This window comes from Lichenostomus cassidix, chromosome 21 (assembly GCF_008360975.1).
Source record: "Lichenostomus cassidix isolate B80296 chromosome 21, HeHo_3.0, whole genome shotgun sequence".
Taxonomy (NCBI): domain Eukaryota; kingdom Metazoa; phylum Chordata; class Aves; order Passeriformes; family Meliphagidae; genus Lichenostomus; species Lichenostomus cassidix.
The window spans coordinates 3,230,604-3,251,957 of record NC_139501.1 but is presented as its reverse complement, the minus strand read 5'-3'; the positions used below and the strand labels follow the sequence as shown (position 1 = coordinate 3,251,957).

Here is a 21,354-nt window from a genome sequence, read left to right as displayed (position 1 = left end):
GTCAAAGGTAACCTCAGGCGCCCTCCAGATGCACAAAACATCAGTTTCGGATGCTTTTGTGTGCTGCAGCTACTGGGAAAGAGGATTTGAGGGTCAGGCTGCTGACAGCTGCCCGGTAACCCAGCTGCCCAGTAAGGCTCAACAGTGCTCTGTGTCTTTACTGGGAACAGACTTTTCCTTGACCTTCTCTTCTGCCCCCCTGCTCTTCTCTCCATCCCCCAAATGGGGCCTTTTTCTCACTTGTTTGTGGTGAATCTCAAGTACTTTGTGCATGACAAAGTCCACTTGTCAGCAATATTCTTTTAAATGCCTCTGTTCTCTCCACTCCGGGGCCTGCCTGACAATCGCCCCATTATCACAGCTTTCTTATCCCACAGATTTTTTATCCTTTCCCTCCGGGGCTAATAAGGAGAAAGGCTCCAGCGAGAGGAGGGCTCCTGCTCAAGGGCTCAGCTCCGACTGAAACCCGGGGAAGGCCATTATCCCGTATGTGGGACACCAGCATTTGATCACCATGAATGACTTTCTGAAGCGAGGCCATTCATCAGTTGTGTAATGGGGTTTTTAGCTCAAAGACCCGGCTTTCAAGTCATTTCTGCTCCCAGGGTCCCCTGGAGCTGAACCATCTCACTGCTATCACTGGGTAGTTCACTTGCTCTGTGCTCTGGTTGTGAAAGGAAATAGGTTTGGCATTTTCCATCAGCTCACTGATGCCATCCCAACACGTTCTCCCACCCTGGAATACTCTCACTCTTCCCTGTGGAAGCATCCCATCCCTTCGGTGGGATGTGGAACAGCACAGCAGCACTGCCTGCACCTGCCTTGAGCTGGGGAGACCTCGAGTGCTCTGTCCTGAGACCTCGAGTGCTCTGTCCAGCTCACAAGAGAGACCTTGAGGGGCTGAAACATTTCCAGAGATGGGGAAGGACTGGAGAAGTCCTGTGAGGAGAGGCTGAGGAAGCTGGGGGGCTCAGCATGGAGAAGAGAAGGCTCAGAGGGACCTTCTAGTTCTGCATAACTCCTGACAGGAGGACAGCAAGGGAGAGGACAAGAGGGAACAGCCTCAAGCTGTGCCAGGGGAGGCTCAGGTTGGACATCAGGAGGAATTTCTTAATGGAAAGGGTGGTCAGGCATTGGCAAGGGCTGCCCAGGGAGATTTGGAGTCTCCATCCCTGCAGGTGTCCAAGGAAGGCCTGGCTGTGGCACTCAGAGCTCTGGGCTGGGGACAAGGTGGGCATTGGGCACAGGCTGGACTCAATGGCCTTGGAGGTCTTTTCCAACCACAGTGATTCTGGGATTCTGACCTCAACAGCAAGTGGGGTGGCCATAACTCATTTTTTTGAAGCTTTTTTGATTATTACAAACCACACACACATCATCAGACCCCACAGGCACCGCAGAGCAGCAAAGGCAGCCAGTGACACACCCAATGTCCCATTGCTGGGAATGTTCTCCATGGTTATTCCATGGAAAGAAGCTCACGGGACCACTGCTTATAAAAGCACACAGGTTTATTGCATATCAATCTCATGTATAAATTCATTGTAGCATTGGAAAGATTACATTTGGTATACATTCCTATTCTACAGCATTAACCTCAAAATCAGCTTTTTCTATTCATTATTTTAAAGGAATTTCTCTACACAAGTACATTTGTCTTTTATCACAAGCATCAAAATGAAATTTGCAAAATTGCCTTTTCTTTTTTTTTTTTTAATTATTTTCTACACTTCATATCTTTTATTTCATTATGCTCCCAACAAAGCGATTCCATATTAATTAATAACTGCCAACACTTTTTCTTTCTTCCTTGGCAGTTCGAGGCTTCGAGCCTCGGACGCAAAATCTAATCACATATACAATAAGTGCATCTACGGAATTTTTTTCTTTTTAATAAAAATTTCACAAACGGACACAATAATGACTGCTAAACACAAGTCATGCACAGTTTACTTATAAACATAACAGAAGCAATATACAATCAAGAATGATATGGAACAAGCACCATCCTCTTTCTCAATGTTTTTTAAACATTATATGAAAACCAGACATTTACAATTGATTTAAAAAAAACACTATACAGGTCTAAAGGAAAAAAAAAAATCCAACCTAAATCATATCTGTATTGTAACAATGGGAAAAGGAATGACATAGGATGCACAGATTTATGATTCTTGCAAGCACAATATATATATGTTTTAAATTACATCTTCTGCAGGCTGGAAATGACATCAGGGCAAAACATCTCTTGCTTTGAAGAGAGCAACGAGAATGTAAAATACACTGAGAGTTACTTTCAGAATTACTTTGTTCACATGTGAATTGCACATTTGGAAAAAAAATCAAAAAGCTGCCTTTTTTTTCTTTTTCATTCTTTTTTTTTTTTTTTCCTTAATTTCTTCTTCCAAAGTGGTAATAAGAATTAACGACAGAAGAAAGAGAGAGAGAAAAAAAAAAAAAAAAAAAGAACCTCGGAATCATTCAAGAACGTTTTAAGTCACAGTTTCACTCAACACTACGGAGAAGTTTCATGGCTTTGTGAGAACACTACTGACCACCGGCGAGGAGCAGAGGGTTTTGCCCTTAATGTTGCCAGCACTGACCAGAGCGACGCCACTCCTGCCCTTGGGGACCTTCATGCCACCACGGCCAGGGTCCCCCCAGTCCCCCCTGCCACACACACACACACACAATACAGCACGTAAAAACCGAGTGTAAAGTCAGCAGATTGACCTGCCCGGGGGGCACGGGGGGCTCACGATCCAGTGCTTTGATGCTTAGAGTCAAACACGTTCGCCTCGTTGTGCAAGTGCTTTCGAAAGGCTCCGTCCGCCAAGAGCGGCTACTGAGCGTCTAAGTGCTGATTGGGAGAGGGCAAAAGCTGCCTGGACATTGTCTGGAGGAGGACAGGACCCCAGCAGGGTGGTTGTCCTGAATGCAGCTGAGCAAACTCGGCTGGTGTTTGCTGTGCAGCCCCGTTTGGGTTTTGGCTCTGGTGCGTTGATGTCCCTGTGGCGCCTGGTGACACAGGACCTGGTGGTGTGGGACACCTTGAGAAGGCACCCAGAGCAGCCTGTGCACCAAAGGGCACAGCCAGGGGACAACCCAGCATGCCAGAAGGAGAGCTGGGTGCCTCGACATGTCCTGCAGGAGGATGTGACACCTCAGCCCATCCTGCGGGAGAAGCTCAGCACATCCCGCTGGAGAGCTCCTGTGTCTGCATGAGCCACAGGGATCACAGCAGTACCAACCAGCTCAGAGCTGGTGGGAAGCAGGGAATGCACAGACCCCAGACCTGTGTCCTATTCCCTGACCAGCTCAGGCAGGAAGATCTAGCTCTGGTCAAAGTCAGTGCCCTTCTTGGGGCACCAACACTCCAGGCCTGTGCAGCTCCCAGCCCCACTGACCACTCCAAAAATCCCCAGGGCTTCTCCTTCCCTCCTCTGTGCTGTTGTGGCAAAACGGCTGTGGGATGTGAAAATACTTTAAATAAATAGATCCTACACAAAGCTCTGGGTTTAAACCACACTTGGAGTGGTGGCCTGGCTACCCAACACACCACAGCCACTTCCCATCCCTTCTTCCACCCTCCCTGCCCTGGATCCTGAGCCCAGTGTGTCTGTGGGGTTGGACACCACAGCTCCACATCTCACCAGAGCTCCCAGAGCTTCCCCAGCACTGGGAAGCCAGCAGGGCTCTGATGGCAGAACGTCCTCGACACAAACCTCTTGAGAAACAGCCTTGAAAACTCAAGATTCTCTGCTAATGCAGCAAAACAGAACCTCCACACCTGCTGTGAGCTGCAGCACGTTTCAAGTGCAATCCAATGAAAGGTAGAGATTAACAGAGGTTCAGAGAGGCTTCCTGTTTCTTTATCTTAACTGGGAAAATCGAAACTTGTAATTAGTGCTAAATTAGAGGAGTCGGGAGAGCCTACAACACAAGCTAGAGAAAACGGGGAGAAAACTGGATTAGGAAATATGAAAAGAAAAAAAAATCATTTCATGATTTTAAACCCTATATTTTTAATGTCCTCAATCCCTGGCTGGATGATAACTCCCCGTCCCTGGCCAGAACCAGGGGCTTTCAGGAGATCCATGGAGAGCCAGGGTGAGCCCAGGGAGGGGGACAGTGACAGCAAGAGCTCAGTCAGAGCAAGGACCTGACCAGCTGCTTCTGGAGAAAGGACACAACTGGCAGCAGGGCTGAGAGAGGGATGGGGAGACATAAATACCCCAAATAAATCCCCACAGTAACGCTTGCATTCCTTAATACCAACCCTCATTTTGGTGCCCAGCTCACTGCCACTCCCTTGGCTGCTCTGTCACCTCCCTGTGCTGCAGGAAGCGATGCTGATCTGCCCAAAGGTTTCTTCAGGGATGAACAAACCATGGCTCAGAGCACAAAAAAACACTCACTGCTGCCCACAGATCTTGTTCCAGCAGGGCAGGCACTGCCACAGCCCGACCAGAGAGATGCTCAGACACGAGGTTTGCTCCAAGCAGCTGCCAGGGGCCGTGGAGATGCAGCTGGATTGGGACAGGATGGATCTATCCCCATTTTTAAGGCCATTTCCATGTTCTCCTGGAGCACACCATCAAGGCAGAGCATCTCCACTGGTCTCCTCCTCCTCCTGCTGTGCTGCTCCCAATCTCTGGAACCTTCCTGCAATGCCCTGGGCACTTCAAGGCAAAGGGAAGCCAAGGGATGATTGTCTGGAGAATCAGCAGCACCACTGGCAGCACTGATTTGGGGTCATTTGGCACATGGACAAAATCTTCCTGCTCCCTGCTTTATCCAACATCCATCCTCAACAACACCATTTTGGTCCTTCACTACACACTTATATTAACATGATTTCTTCACAAAAATGATAATTAATGCAAAAAAAATACTGTTAAGGAAGAAATAAAATAAGAAAGGAATTAGCCCAAAATTACAAGTTATATACAGATTAAAATAAATTCCATCAGGAAAAGAAACAGTTCTTTTATTATTTTCAGTTGGCCCCTGTGGGAATAATTTAAAGGCCAAGTGCCTGGGCAGGGCTGTGTGCAGCCACTGGAGTGGGGATGGGATGGGACAGGAGGGGACAGGACAGGGTGGCACAGGAGGGGACAGGGCTGTCCCTCTCCTCCACAGAGCCAAGGTTCCTCTGACAGTGCCAGCTCTTGGACTTCACCTGCCCAAGAGCTTTGTGCAAAAACGTGAAGCAGTTTGGTCACACTGCCTGGTGCTCTCAGAGCCTTGGGCACTTTCACAGGCTGTTGTGGAAAACCAAAAAGGGGAGGGTAGATTTTCTTGGAAAGCACAGAGATGCTGCTAATTTACCTTTTGTTCCCTCTGTACCAAAGCCATCCTGGATGCTTTCCTGTGTGGGAACTCTGAGGCTCCCCAAAACCAGCCTCATGTGTGCTCCTGGGGGCAAAGCTGACCTGGAAATGTATCACAGCCAACTCCAGCTCTGCTTTGCTCAGGGAGCTGGTTCTGTTGTTTTGGCCTCCTGGAATGAGGTTCCCAAGCCTGACTGGCTTAGAATCATCCATCTGCCCTTTTCCATGGCTTTCCTAACCATTCCATAAAGGAATGTCATCTCCAAATTCCCTGCTCCAACAGCAGATGGGAATTTTAATGGAGAACAACACAAAGCCCACAGGATTTCTGGAGGCTGCTGTGTATCAGGAAGAGAAGGTGAGGCTCTGAAGTGATTTGAAACCACTTGTAAAATCTCTGCGAGCAATTTTAGAGTTGGAGAGACAACTGGATCCTTATCTCTGTGCTCAGGCAGAGCTCTGCACCCCTCAGGCTGCTGCAGCACGGAAATGTTCCTCTTTCTACTTAATCACAGACCCAGCAGCAGCGGGAGGTGCAGAGGGAAAACCAGGCCAAAACAACGGTGTGAATCAGAGATCTGTGCCACAGATACCACCAGCACGGGGTGATGTCACCCCAAAGGGCAGGTGACACAGAGCAGACGTGTCCGAGCTGCCCAGGGTGAGGTGAGACTCGCCCAGCACACCTTTCCTCTCACACAGCCAGGGAAGGCTTTACCCTGTGACCTCTGCTTGGGGAAACCCAAGCAGTTCCAGGAGCTCCACCACCCTGGCTGAGCATGGCTCTGTCCTAGGCACTCCCAGCAGCTCAGGCTCACAGGTACCAGGAGGGACAGGGAGCTCTGCCAGCCTCACAGGCGGAAGGTGCTCAGGGCACAGCTGATGATCCACGTCCGTGTGACACATCTATCATCCCAACCTGGAGATGTCTCAGCTGGGAGCTGCATGATGACCTCAGGCAACATGGCCTCACCTTGGAGGAGCTTTGCACTGTGCCAGTGTTGTGTTGGGAACAAAGGACAGGATGGTATTTCCGTGGGAGTGTGGAATTTTGAATCCTTCTGGGGGTTAAATGGGTTGAATTCGCCCTTCCCTGGGTGTCAGATCTGCACCAGGGACAGGTCACACCTGGCTCTCTTCCCCTGATGCTTCACCATTCAGCTGGGGGGGAAGGAAATGCTGCCTTGTGGTTCCAAGCTGCCGTTCCTGCTCAGGGTGTGCTGGCTCAGTGACTCCGCTTTGGAAGGTTGGAGGGGCCAATCTTTGATTGCACTCTTGCAATGCCGTGTCTTGCTCGTGCTATCCCTACAGACTGTGAAATCCTGGGGCTGCTTCAGGCTTATCCAGTTTGGGAGAGGTTCGTTCTGATAAATTAGAAAGGAAAACTCCGGAGAGATAAAAATGCAGGACGTGTAGGTCGGATGCGACAGGTTTCCTTCTCAGCCCAAAGTCCAGACGACTCCCTGAGGCCCTCTCGTCCATCTTCTGCTCGCTGGGATTTTGCTGGGATGGCTGCAGCACCAGCAGCCTCGCCTGGGCTCCGGCCAGTGCCGTGTGGACCTCTCAGAGGTGGTTGATGGGGTTAAAGGTCCCCGACTCTGAAGCTGCTCCTGCCATGTCCAACCAAGCCCCCAGAGAGTTCTGGGAGGACGTGTGGAGGGGAGCGTTCTCAGACAGGGACAGCATCATTGCATAAGCCTGGCGGAGAGAGGGAGGCAGAGGACACGAGTGAGAGCATGGACAGGGTGGAGAAACAGTGTCAAACACAGCATTCTCTAACCCTGCACAGCTGGGCCAGCAGCACCTCTGGGCTGGGCTAATCCATGCTCTGGGATGGCACCCACCACTCCAGGTCCTCAGATTTGTCATGGTTTATAGGGACAGGCAGGAGACACTGTCATTCCTACCAGCTTTCCAGGATGGAACCCATCCTGCACTGCCCTGTGCTCTGCCACAAACCTCCACAGGGAATTCCAGGCTCTGCTCCCAGAGAAAGCAGCAGTCACTGGGGCTTGTTCTGAAAAAAACCACCTCCCCAGACAAGCCAGTGGCTCAGTGAGGCTGGGCTGGGGCAGCAGTGCCCTGGGAATGGGGCAGCAATGCCCAGGGGGAAGCAGTGAGCAGCTGCTCATCCCAGCTCAATGCCTGGCATGGCCCACTGGTGGTGCCAGGGTGGGTATTTAGGAATATGGAATTCCCATTGCCATGAGCAGGGTGGATTTATTGCTGCAGAGGAGCACTTAAAGGTGTTTGCTGAGAGAAATGCAGTGAGACTTGTTTGCCCTCTAACAATCTGCTGGCTCCTGGTAACCTGGCTGCTCTCCCTCTACCAGCACAGAAGATTTGTCTCACACACCTCTGCATCCTTTCACAGCCTACAGGAGTTATATGAGGGCTCAGAAAGATGATACTCTCATTCAGTAGAGGGGAAAGACAATGTCATTGTCACCCACAGCCTGAAGAGCAGGAGGACACAGTTCCCACTCTCCCTGGCCCAGGGAAGAGTTTTGTGGACACAAATGCTTCCAAAACTGCTTAAAATTAACCCAAAGGAGTGCTGTGCTGCCCACACAAATATTTCCTATTGATGGTTTAAATTACTTAAGTTGCTTATTGTGATTCAAGTGTAAAACAGAGTCAAAACCCAAAAATCCCCTCCCTGACCCAAGCAAGGCTGGACCCAGCAGTGTGGTACATATTGGGAAAGAGCAAGCTGCTCCCACAGAGTTAGTGCATTTGGGATGTTAGTGACAGGACACAGGGAGGGGTCAGGCAAGTGGCTTGTGTTTACATGGGTGTCACCCCAAAAAACCTCTGGGCTCTCTCTGCCAGCAGACCCTCCCCACCCTCACTACTGCCACCCACCGTGAAGGAGGACAAAAGTTTCACAAGTTTTGGGTGATGCTAAATCAAAAATCATGTTCTGCATGGAGGCTGCACTAAGCTACTGCTCTGCTGGACATTTGAAATAGATTTTGGGATAAATTCTGTTGCTTGAGGGCCAGAAAGGGACTCTGAAGCAAGAGCTGTGCTCATACCCCACCAGGGGCTGTGGCCTCTCTCCAGCCCAGCCTGCTGAGGTACCTTCACTGAACAGTTCTTTTGTGAGAATCCTCATGGAGGGATCAAGAGATCAACTCCATAAACCCAGAGCGAGTATTTTGACTAATCAAAAAGCAGAAAACATGCACAGAACAGTCCAAACCTCCAGATTTCTCTCAGATATCCATTAATTCTGAGATGCCATTTTGAGGTTTTTTGGCAGGCCTGAATTGGTCTAGTTTACAGTGTTGGTTTTGTTTTTTTTTGTTGTTGTTTTTTTTTTTTTTTTCATTTTATGGTTTACTTTTAGAAATCAAGGAGATAAACAAGGAGACCCTCTAGACATGCTGGGTTGCAAAGTCCTGGAAATATAATTGTCTATCACACCTGTTTTAACCAACCCCAAGGGCCCTTAGTTGCTGTTCCTGCAGACCAAACCTCAGTGGTTACTGACAGAAGAGCCACCCCAAAGTATAAATAAATCAGGAGATATAAAACCTCAGTGGTTACCGACAGAAGAGCCACCCCAAAGTATAAATAAATCAGGAGATATAAAGACATTTATACAAACAGATAAAAACAGACAGATGCCTCTCTCTTCCTGCATAACCCCATTCTCACTGCACAGGCTGAGATAAATCCATCTCAAGGCGATTCCCACTCCCTTCCTCCTCTGTTTCAGTTTAGTTGCAACAAGACACGTTGCTGTGTGTGTCAGAATTCCTGCTGGAAAGGGGAAATAACCCACTGGAAGGGGAAAATAACCCACTGGAAAGGGAAAATAACCCTTGGCTAGAGGAGGCCAGCTGCTCCCTAATCCTGCTCTACACGCTGGTGGCAAGCTAGGAAAACGTTCTGGATATACCCACCTGGTTTTTAGCCTGCCTGTACAGAGTCTGTTTTATTGCCTCAGAGTCTAAGGTGGAATTAAACACATCTTTAACTTCAAATGCTTCCTCGGCTGCTTTGCGGAGATCCAGCCCCTTCCCAAAATTCGGCATCTGCTCCAAATCTAACAGGCCGGCTTCGTCCTCCTCAATACACCTGTACCAATGACCAGGGGAAGGGGTGACCTGTGTTAGCTGGTGTGGCCCACAGCCTGCATGCACCACCCACGGGGGCTCACGAGCCACATGCGTGAAGGGATGGACAGACGGACAGACGACACGGGATGGGAGGAGAGAGGTGGAAGTGGAGAGCAACGAGCTGCAGGTGTCTGAGATTCTGCCTGAGGTGCTGGGTGAGGTGTTGCTCAGCGTTGTGTGCTGTGAATTCCCCCAGAAATTGGGATAAAGCAGCAAAAAGAGAGCTGAGCCTGTGCTGTGTGCAGCAATCTTTTGTTTTAAAGGTGTTCAGGTGTGGCTTGACCTTGGGAGGAAAAAGCTTCACTTTTTATAGAATCATGACATCTGGTTTGGGTTGGAAGGGACATTAGAGATTGTCCAGTTCCATGGGCAGGACACCTTCCACTATCCCAGGTTGCTCCAAGCCCTGTCCAACCTGGCCTTGGACACTGCCAGGGATCCAGGGGCAGCCACAGCTTCTCTGGGCACCCTGTGCCAGGGCCTCAGCACCCTCACAGGGAGGAATTTTTTCCCAATATTCAACCTAAACTTGCCCTCTTTCAGTTTGGACCCATTCCCCCTTGTCCTGTCACTCCAGGCCCCTAGAAACAGTCTCTTTCTGTATTTCTTGTAGTTGCTCCATCCCTCTGATCATCCTGGTGTCTCCTCTGGACTCTCTCCAGCAGCTCCACATCCTTCCTGTGCTGGAGCCCAGGGCTGCAGGCAGCTCTGCAGGTGAGGTTTCACCTGGGTAGGGCAGAGGGGCTGAATCCCCTTTTGGCCAGAGCTCTGAGAACTCCACTTGAAGCCAAGAGTATTTTCCTACAACTCAAAGGGGCAGAGCAGCACCAAAGGCATTACACAGATGCCTCTTCCCTTGCCCTGAGCAGAGTTCTGGAGAGAGAAACAACCTCTGCTGAGCTGTGGTACCCTGAAAACTCTGGGTTTTGTGTCAAACTGATCCAGACTCCTCAAGGCTTGGACATCACCCCAGACCATCCTTGCAGTCCACTTGTCTCACGTCCCCCACCACGGTGAAATGGAATCTGGAGTGAGTTTGGAATCAAACCAAAGGCATGGCATGGCTTGGCAAACAAACCCACAGCACTCACGATCCACCACAGACACAGGCAGGGGCTGAACCCCTCTGGGCTCTCGAAGGAGCCCTCCTCACCTTCGGGTGTGGTCAAAGCTCATGGTGAGAGACGTGGGCTCCTCGTCCTCCTCATCCTCAAATGCTCCTCGTGGCTCTGCCGTGGGTGATGCTGTTTCATCCTGGGATTTCCCCGTCAGGCTGTCGTCATCTTCCTCTTCCAGTTCTTCGTCCTCATCGTCCACATCTTCTGTTTTCTCGTTTGCTAAGCCGTGGCACTGGGAGTTGCCGTCGATATCTTGGATTTCTGGCCTGGGGTGTTTGGTTGAGGTGGGAGGGAGGAGAAGAAAGGAATGGAAAATAAAGATGGCAAATGTTTATGTCATGTATTCCCACTGGAATGCCAGATTTTGATAATGTTATATATGAACGCAGAGACATATTTATATATACATATATATTATTTAAAATGTAACAAGAAGAAACCCAATGTGCTTTAGGCATTTAAAAATCACCCTTCACGGTCCTTAAGGGCCAATAAGCATGTCAAGAATACACCAACCCCAAGGCTTTCTGGACTACAATTCTGTGCAGTCTGGATTTAAATGTTGTTTTTCCATCTCTTAAAATATAACACCTATGGAACAAGCAGCCTTCCTCCTTCTCTGGGCTCTGTCCTCAATCAATCTCCCTTCAAGCAATCAGGAGGAGGATCTACTGAATTCTCCCAGCCAGCCTGAACTCCCTCTTGTATTATTCTGCTGTTCATGCCTGTCCTGCCAGCAGATAATTCCATTTCCACGTCTACCTTTTATCTGCTAAAGCCGACGCTTGATTCATCTCGCTATTTGCAATAAAATTTCTGATTTCCGAGAAGTAGGAATCCTCTTTTTCGTCTAAAAGTGCATGGTTGTCTGATTCCGAGTTGGGGGAGGAGGCGCTGGTCCCGAGGTGGTTGGTGATGACTCCGGAGTGCTGGCTCACTGCAGGGCAGGAACGGGGAGAGAAAACAGGAGAGAAAACAGGAGAGAAAACAGGAGAGAGAACAGGAGATTCCATCAGGTGTTGGCAAGGCCATGGTTAAGAGGAAACATAAAGGAAGAATGTTCTCAACAACTCTCTCACTTTATATTAATGATTTAAAACTCAAGAGGAAACTTATGGAGCAAAGGTCCCAAAGGAGGATTGTGTTTTCCAGACCTGAGCTACAGGGAGAAATACAGCTGATATTCAGCATTTATTGATGACACACAATTGAAGAACCATTGCAGAGCTGTTTGCCTATAACTCTTCCATAATATTTTTTTTTAAACTATGCTGGGAAATCACTCACTTGGCTTCATCACACGAATGATATGATGTTAGTTTTTCTTTAGTTTTAGTTTTCCTTTAGTTTTTTATATTAAGTCAAAACCTATTTATCCTCTTGAACTTCCAAAAAAACCCTACAAACAACCCCTACAAACTCATCCCAAGGGTCAGAAAGCACAGACCAGGGTTTCTCCTTTCTCCAGTGATCCCCAGCAGACCCAAGGAGTCTTTCCCTACCTGGAACATTCTCGTGCTCATGTTTTTTCAGGTGCCTGTCGAGGTTGGTCTGCTGCCCGAAGCACCTGTTGCACAGGTGGCACTTGAATGGCTTCTCCTTGTTGTGGATGTTCCTGACGTGTCGCTGCAGGTTGGAGGAAATGCTGAACGACCTGTCACAGTATTTACACCTGAAAAACAACAGCAAAAGGCAAAGAGTGAAAAAAAAAAACCACAAAAAAACAGCAGAAAGAAAAAAAAAAAGGAGAAAAATTGGACTATCAGAAAGCCAGAAAATGTTGGTCTATAAATCTTTGCTCAGCTGAGGGAAGCACAAAGCATTAATCATCCCAGACAAATCTGATGTTGTTGGTACTCAAGGAGCACAAAGAAAGGATTAGGATTAATTAGGAAGCGAGTCGTCCAAACAAATAGGAGTTTGAAACAAAATAATTACTTTTCCATGCATGGGTGTACAAATGAGAGAGGTGGATTTATTCCTTCCACTTGTTGTGGGGAATCAGGTGAAATATGGCTGTGGAGGGAGGACAAGGAAGAGAGAAGAAGAAAGAAGGGAGGTGAAATGTATAAAATAGTTATTAACTGGCAAATCCCTGCATGACAGTTAGCTGGATACAAAGAAAATTCCATCTTTGTGGAATTCCTTGTGGTACTGGAGATGCAGGAACCACAGAGTGGCTTTAAGGGTAATTATGGCTGTTCTTATAGCAAACCAGCTCCCAAGAAATCCACCATGCTTTCCAAACAAGATAAAATTTACTCCTATGGGTGAATATCTGGTTTATGATGAAAAGCTGGAATGCAAGGAGCCAAGGCAGGATGCTCAGGGAAGCTGCTGAGTGAAGAAATAACTAAATCTCTTTAAACTAAATCTCTGCAGGACACACGGTAGATGGGCTGGGGGTTTGTTCAAAGCCATCACCCCTCTTTTTGGGTTAGATTCCTTCCAAATAAACCCCAGGAATTGCTGAGGTGATGCTGTGTGGGTTCAGCCCAGCTCAGAGCCAGAGACGTGTATGGACTGAAGGTGGCAGCTCCGAGCTGCGGTAGAGAGTTTGGGTCTAAAATTCCTGAAAACCTCATTTCTCCCCGAATTCCTCGTTCCATCTCCCTTTAAACACTTCCCTTGTGCCTCGACAAAGCTGCTCCCCCACGGCTCTGCTTCCGAAACCCACGAGCAGCAGAATCTCTGATCCAGAGCTCCACAAATCCTGGACGCTTGTGGGACAAAATCCCAACTGTTCCCAAGCCCTTGTAATTGCAGAACAAATCCACTCCACTCCAGCAAGGCTGCTCTGAGCTCCTCTAACCGGGAGCAATATCTGTCTTATTTAGCTGAGCTGATTCCGTGATAATCCCAAAATTCCAGAACGGTTTGGGATGGAAGGGACATTAAAGCTCATCCAGTGCCACCTCCTGCCATGGGCAGGGACACCTTCCACTGGCCCAGGTGGCTCCAAGCCCTGTCCAACCTGGCCTTGGACACCTCCAGGGATGGGACAACCTGTGCCAGGGCCTCCTTCACTTCAAGACATGGAGATTTAAGGGCATCCATGCAGGTTTTGGGAATACCAGCAGCTCCTGATGTGCACAGACTCAGCCCATGCCTGCCTCACTCAGGGATGGAACTGGATTTCCCTGGACACTCAGAACATGGGATTCTCCCCTACAGACACAACAGGTTCAGCTGTGAGTGTAAAAAAGTCCCCATCGTGAAAGACTCCATTTCCAGATGTGCTCCAGCTGCGATTTTTTTATTTGGTCTCTAAAAATAAATTGGTATTATTTTTGGAAATGGCAGGGATACATTTATGAAACACTCTCTCTCGCTGGATGTTTATGGATTGGATGTCCACCTCGGAATTCCCTACTGCTAAATCTCCAGAAAGAATAGAGACATTTCAAATAATGATCCTTTATTAGGATTAACTGAGGGAGAGAGCAAAATCTCTTTTTAAACCACAGCTTTTCCAGACTTCTGAAGTCTTTGCTTTTCATTTTTTTTTCTAAAATCCCAAATAACTCCAGAAAACAAGAACAAGCACAGTTTCTGTACAGAGATTTAACCACGGATTTCCAGCAACAATGAATTTACTCTCAGGAGCTGCAACTCTTTGGCTACTCCTTCTGTTCAGCAAACTGCAATGTCCTAACCTGCCAATATCCCAATATTCCTGCTGTTCCATGGGATTTTCATGAGTGGTTTTCTCCAGCTTAGACTAAGATCCTCCTCCTCACCCCTGCTGATGCCAGTGGTTTTCTCTCCCTGCCTAAAAAAGTAGAAAACACCTAAAAACCACCTTTTTTGTGTGTCCCACAGGGAATACCTGGCACAGGGAATACCTGGCACAGGGAATTCCTGGCACAGGGAATTCCTGGCACAGTTGGCACCAGGATAACCCAGGTTTCCATCATTCCAAGAGCAGCTCCAGCCATTTAAAATCAGCTCCCACACGCCCCAGGCAGGAACAACCCAACCTCCTCCGTGTCCTTTTATTTAGATGTTCAGGAAACCTTTGAAAAGTTCCCTGTGACAGATCCTCGCCCTAACCATGAGCTATGTGGATCCAGGGTCGGCAATGGGGAGGGGATAAAGAGCTTGTTGAAAAAATAGGAACCAGAGGGGCTCTGGGAAGGAGCAGCTCCTGTCTGGGAGCAAAGGATGAGGGAGATGTCCGGAGTTATTTGTGGTCCCAGAGGGGTTGCTGCTGGGAGTTTTGCTGGTTTTCATCTAAATAAATGGCCCAGGCAGAGGAATCAGCTGAAATTCAGGGAAAGGGGTGAATGCAGAGGGAGGAGAAGAATAAAACTCGAAGGTTTGTTTTGCAAACACCCCGACAAAGCTTCTTCCTTATTAGCTTGAAGGAACACAAAAAGGGGCTGAAAACATCCCAAGTGGGAGTGATGACAGCAAGGAAGGAGCCAGGGAGGAGCTGGGGAGCTCTGAGCAATTCTGGGAGCTGGAGGAGCTCTGGGACAAGATGGGGGAAATGGGAAAACAGGGAGCAAACCCGGGAATGTGGGGAGGAATCCCTGAATTCCTCTCCCAATGTTTGGCACTGATCAGTGTGAGCTGGAGAGGCAGAATTGCAGTGCCAAAGCACAAAACCCACGGGCAGCAGCTCCTCTTCTGAGTGACTCCACAGCCTCAAGTGCATTTATATCAGAGGTGAGCTCAGGCTGAGTTTTGAAAACCAGAAAACGAGAAATATCTTCAATATTTACTGAGCTATGTGCAATCTTAGCAGATGTCGGCTGCAGTTGTGAGTTCTAGTTTAGTGAAGATATCAGGACATGAGGCCTCCAAGGGCCTTTTTATCCCTGAATTCTGAAATACAGAATTTTTATAGCCCTGAATTTCCGATATGGCGCAGGGAAAAAAAAAGAAGAGTGGAAAGAAACGTTGAATTTCACCACAGGGCACAGAGTCTTGGAGTATTTTCAAATCACTTGATTTTTAGGAAATGCATTAGCAGGTATTTCTCACTCCTTAGAAAACATGCTGCACTTTCCCTTTATAAAAAGAATCTGCTTCCTCGTTGCTCATGTGCTGTTAATTCCTAATTAACATAATTAAATAGTTAATTCCTAATTTAACATAATTAAATAGACACTGAAGAAGTTTGGGTGACTTGATAACCACCCCAAAAAAACTCCAAAAATCCCATCATTTTTCAATGACAATCAGGAATCAAACCCAAAAGACCTGATTTTCTGGCCTGTTGTCTTTAAGAAATTTTAAATTAATATTTGGATTATTATATATAAAATTATTTATATATAGTAACAGGGTAAAAAAAAAATAAAATTAAACAATCAAAAGCGAAGTTGCAAAGGAGACAACAGCAAAACCCTGAGAAGTCAGCAACCTCCTTTTACCTGCCTGAAGTCAGCACTTAAAAACCAAGCTTTCAAAACAAGCCTGGCTGCCAAAGCTGCAAATCTCAGTTCTCTGAGAGGAAAAGCAAATCAATGATAATTAAAGCTCGTCTGTAAACGCAGCCCCGGCTCTCTGGAGTGCTGTTAGAATGCAACATTGTCCAGGAGTCAGACCTCTAAAAAACCCACACAGGCTATTTTCTGGGAGAAGACCAGATCAAATAAATCTTTATTTTCCTAACCTTTGTTAAGTTGCAAGTCTCCTTTTTTGGAAGAAAACCGAACTAACGATCTCGGAATAATCGGGAGTTTCAGCGGACAGGGAACATACAGGGCTTGTTCAGGCATATCAAGTAACACAACCCCAAACATCACAGCAGGGAATGGATCCAAAATATATGTCTGCTTTGGGGGGGGGGGGTTGGTGTATTTTTAATTTACCTAATGTCTACACTAAAAATTCTGGATGGAAAATAAATGTGATTCTCAGCGTAGCAGGGATTACAATGTGGGAGAGTCAATTCTTAGGTTAAACTGAGCATAAAAATGTGATGTATTTGACCACATGGCCTTTTGCTGCTCATAAATTCGTGTTTCTCTTTATTTAATAACTGCTCCATTTGCTTTCTTGTGAACTTATGGCTGTGTATGAAACGCTGCAATCTCAGCTACCCAAAACGAAACTGAATTGTTACCATTGTTTGACAACCTGCAAAACACTCCCTCATATTGTGATTTTTGATTTGCAGCAAACTCTCGATTCATCATTCCTTCAGGTTTGCTCATTTATGGACCTCATTCTGACCAAAAAAAGTGCATTTTTGGCCCAAGTTTTTTGAGGCTGTTTGTAACGCACAAGGAGAAAATGCCTGGGGGGGAAAGATTCCTGCTTGGTGTTCCATGAGAAATAGTTATTTATATAGCTAGGAACACATGTAATGTATATTTTCTTGTGAGTTTTATTCAGATTTAAAGCCCTGACTTGGACAGGAGCCACAGAACCCACTGAGGATGGGATCCTCTCGGGGGAGAGTCTGTCCTTGTGCTCAGTGAGGAACCAAAATCCCATCAGCTTGTCCACAATTAACAGAAAATAGTTTATCCTTCTACCTTAAGCACCCATGAATGTGTGAGACTGGGTGGGAATTCCCCCTCTCCCAGCTCTCCTCTTAATCTTGCTGATTTAAGCTCACACACAACCAAAATTCGATTTTAAAGCAGGTAACTCGACAAGGTTTTTCTCCTCCTTTGTTTTTTTGATCCACTACTCCAGGCACCTCTGATGTGCATTAAGAAAAGGAAAAAAAAAAAAAAACCAGCTAGCCCCAGCAGTGAAGGTCCTGGCAAGCCCTTCAAACCAACCCGAATTTCAGAGCCATTCAGCACCTTCAGCTGTCCTTGAGATGAATGGTTAACGTGAGTGTGAAACAACACTGCAAATCAGAGCCCTCATTTGCCAGCATACATCTAAATATAAGTTAAGTGTCTATCTTCGAGCTGCCAAGCCTGATTATTTTTGGCTGGCACACATAATATACAACCCTATGAATCACTCTGTGTAATGCTCCAGGCCTGTGGTATTCTGCTGGCACAGCTTTATGAGAGAGGGGGGGAAAAATAGCAGAGTGGTGAGTGAGGAGTGCTTGGGAAAGGGAATTTTATGGGGGAAAGCATCACCTGTAAGGCTGCTCTCCAGTGTGTGTCCGCAGATGCCTCGTCAGGTTGGCTGAGCGTGGGAAGATCTTGCCACAGTACCTGGAATGGGGAAAACCAAAGGAAAGGATCAGGAGAGTCCATGGATGGCACAGGACAAGCTGGATGTCTCGTTCTGACACCGATCACAAAACCCATTCATGCACTCAGAGCTCATGGGAGGACAAAAGTACCATCCCAGGGTTGCAGGGGTCACTGTGGGGATGTGGGAGCACCAGGAGAGGCTCAGGGAGCTGGGAGGGCTCAGCCTGGGGAAAAGGAGGCTCAGGAAGGATTTTTCACTCCACAACTCCCTGACAGGAAGGAGCAGCCAGGTGGTGTCAGGCTCTGCTCCCAGAAAACGAGGGACAGGACAATAGGAAACAGCCTCAGAGGAGGTTTAGATTGGCTATCAGGAATTTTTTTCCTCAGAAAGGGTTGTCAGGCATTGGAATGGGATGCCCAGGGAGGTGGGGCAGTCACTATCCCTGGAAGTATTCAAAAAAAGTGTGGACATGGCACTTGAGGACACAGTTTAGCTACAGCATTCCTGCACCAGGGTACAGAGGGTTTAATCACTGCCCAGGCAGATTGGCACTTGAGATGTTTCTGCATCTCCTTCCTAGCCCGGTTGACATGCTCATCATACAGAATCTGCTCTTTCATCCTTGGAATTCACAGAATTTTCTATGGATAAAGGCTGCAGCACCGTGCTGTGGGTTAGGAGGCTGACAGGCTGCTTAGAGCAAGGAAATAAAGCCATAGAAAATTAATAAAGGAAGGGACTGTGCTCCACAATAAATCCAGTTTGCAGTAAAATCAAAAAGGTATAAATAAAAACGCCAATTGGGAAATAAAATACCAAGGATGAGGGGCTGCACTCTGTGACTATGAAATCTATTGTAAGAGTAAGCTATGACAGACTTTCTTAATTTCAGGGACCTTCAGCTGTCCTGAAGATGAACAGTTAATATGAGTGTTCCTCAACAACAGAAGTCCAAATGTTAACTTGTGAGTGTGCATTTAAAATTTAACTCCAGTCCCTTTCCTAAGTAGAAACCTCAAATTTCTAAATACTCAACTGAAATCTGAGCCCACAGCTTTTGTGGCAAAACTGAACATAAAAGAGACATCAACCAAAGTTTGTAGACACTTTCTGCACCCAAAAAAACCCTCAGCAGGATCCACCATGAGAACCTTGAGGTAAAACTGCGACAGCAGGCAGAGGTTTGTTATTAAACACCCATGATCTGCTCCAGTTTGGAGCTGGATGGGTATGTGAAGACTTCTGTGGACAGAACTGGATTTGAAAAAGTTGTTTCCTGCATACCATTTCTAAAATTCAATAATTTTTCCGCAGCTGAGGTTGGATATAGCTGGGACTGGATATAGTTGGGAACGGCAGCGTTCTCTGCCACACGCCAGAGACTTGGCCTGGAGAGTTGGGTTTGCTTGAGAATCTCCAGATCCGCTCCCAAGGTTATTAAAAATTACAAAGCAAACAGAAGATGCTGATTTCCTACCAGACAAAACAAGCTATTTCAGAGGGAATTAGTCATCCCAGCTCTGCTCTAATTCCGCCGCTCCTTGTTTTCCCTGCTGGCGGAGATGTCGTCGTGGAGCTTCTCCATGCTGGTGCCCAGGGCAGCTCCCCAGCTGGGGTGGCACATCCTGAGGTGTTTTTTCCCCATCCTGGGGTAGTTTTTTTCCCCATCCCGGGGTGTTCCCACCCCCTGGGGTTGGATCTGGACGCTGTGCTCACCTGCAGGTGTAGCGCTCCTTGCCCTTGCGCAGGATGGGGTCGGAGAGCGTGGGCGGCGGCGATCGGAAGTTGAAGGGGTGGTGGGGAAGGGGCTGCAGGGATGAGCCAGAGTCAGCCTTCATGGCTGCAAAGCTCTCCAGCTTCTCCGTCATCGTCTCGATGGCCGACATCTGCAAGGACAAGGAGAGAGTCCCGTCAGGAAAATCCCTGGGAAGGGAAGGATCTGAGGAACAAATCACCAGTTTTGCTTGGTTAAAGTGTTCTTACACCTCTTGCTGGTGTTTGCTCTCTTGGAAGGTGGAGGCAGAGTGGGAAATGGAGCCACTGGATGCAGCCAGGGAAGACAGGAATAGTGTATTGGTCATGGGGAAAGCAGGAAAGGCACAACTGGCACAGCCAGGCATTCAGGTCCCAGAAATTAGCCCTTGTTCACTTCCTGCAGTGTGCCTGTGCTCATTTTCTGGATTAAAAATTATCTCAGAATACACCAGAGACCTCCATTCTTCCAGGGATAACACTGAAACCAAACCCCATGGTCAGATGCCTGAGGTAGAATTCAGCACCCAAGCCCAAACTGAAGTCCTGGGGAGCAGGGAGGTCTGATGTCCCCTGGAGCATCCTGGTGGCTCAGAGGGACAGGCAGTGAGCTGTGGGTGAGCAGGAAGGGACACAACCCCAGGATGTGGGGGACAGAGAAGTTTTGGGCCCAAAGCAGAAGAATCCTGGCCAAAGTGGGGTGTGAGGGATGTGTGATGGCTGCTCAGGGAGCTGGGAGAGGAGAGGCTGAGGCTGAAGGGGTGAAGAGGGAGCAGCTGGGAAGAGGAGGAGTTGGGATCAGGCTCAGGATGGAGTGATTCCACAGGGAGTTTGCCTGGTGAAGAGGCCAACACTTTAATTATGGGTAGGAAAGGTTCAGCAGCCCCTAAAGGTGATGGAAGCATGGGTGGGAGATGGCTGAGCTTCCTGGAGGGAAAGGGAGCTCCAGCCAAACCTCCGGATGTGACCTGTGGCTGGGTGAGTAATGGGCAGGAGGAGCAACACCTACACATCCCACTGGGATCGGAGCAGTTGGCATGCAGGCCTGGAGATGGGACACTGTGCAAAATGTCCCTGGATGCCTTTAACAGATCTGGTTTGTATGATTTTGTATGATTTGGTATGATTTTGTATGATATGCACAGCACAACCATGTTCTCACAGACAGAAGATTAACCACCACATCACAACGAGGGAGAAAGGGCAAAACCTGGAGATACAGGACAAGGGGAAGTCAAAAAAGGGAAAGAATGAAGCTGGATTATGTGCAAAAAAATTTCAAAATGGATCTGCATAAAAATCCCACCTAAAGAACAGCATTTTTACTTTCACTACGGCAGGAAATCCAAGTCCAAGAGAGCAACGCAGCTCTGAGGACTCTGCCAACATCTCCTACATCCAGCTCTGTGCACTCCTGAGAGCACTTTGGAGATAGCAGGGGCAGCAAAGAGGGATAAAGCAAACAAGGCAGCAATAAAGCTGCCTCCTGGCTGGGCTGACATCACCGGGCCAGGCGGGAGCTGCGGAGGCAGCCGGGGCGGCAGCGAGGAGCGGAAGGCAGTAGGAAGCCATACATCACCCCGAGATGCTCGATTGTACAGGAAGGGCTGACCTTTTGCACGTTTACACTTTATTAAACTGGGCTTTGGAACGGGGGGGGGGGGCAGAGGGGGAAGAGAGCCAAGATATTGTTTAAAAATATACGGCTATGAAGAAAAATTGTCTTTAATCGCCGCAGAAGACATTGTGGAGAGCTGACAACCATTCATAAGCTGTAAAAAAGAGGAGTAGTAACCCCCATTTCCCGATAATAGATCCACAGCCCCTTAGCTGGAGGCTCCCAGCCCATGATAAATAGTAAGTAATACTTAGCACCAGCCACTTGAAAAGGTTACTTGATCATTT

The 21,354-nt window shown here is 47.8% G+C and overlaps 1 protein-coding gene across 6 annotated transcripts in view; it reads right to left on the bottom strand.

The window, feature by feature from the left end:
* Positions 1–1,493: 1,493 nt before the first annotated feature.
* The window catches only part of PRDM16 (PR/SET domain 16), a 271,281-nt gene continuing 251,420 nt past the window's right edge, over positions 1,494–21,354 (bottom strand). For 5 of the 6 annotated variants that reach the window (XM_085080185.1, XM_085080186.1, XM_085080187.1 and 2 more), the window contains 7 exons: positions 19,414–19,583; positions 17,637–17,714; positions 12,081–12,250; positions 11,341–11,515; positions 10,614–10,844; positions 9,245–9,419; positions 1,494–7,031 (listed from right to left, as the gene is read on the bottom strand). In XM_085080185.1, coding sequence (XP_084936311.1) covers positions 6,897–7,031; positions 9,245–9,419; positions 10,614–10,844; positions 11,341–11,515; positions 12,081–12,250; positions 17,637–17,714; positions 19,414–19,583 — 1,134 coding nt within the window. In that variant the 3' untranslated portion in view covers positions 1,494–6,896. The remainder of the gene's footprint in view (positions 7,032–9,244; positions 9,420–10,613; positions 10,845–11,340; positions 11,516–12,080; positions 12,251–17,636; positions 17,715–19,413; positions 19,584–21,354) is intronic. The other variant, XM_085080190.1, reaches the window with a different exon arrangement.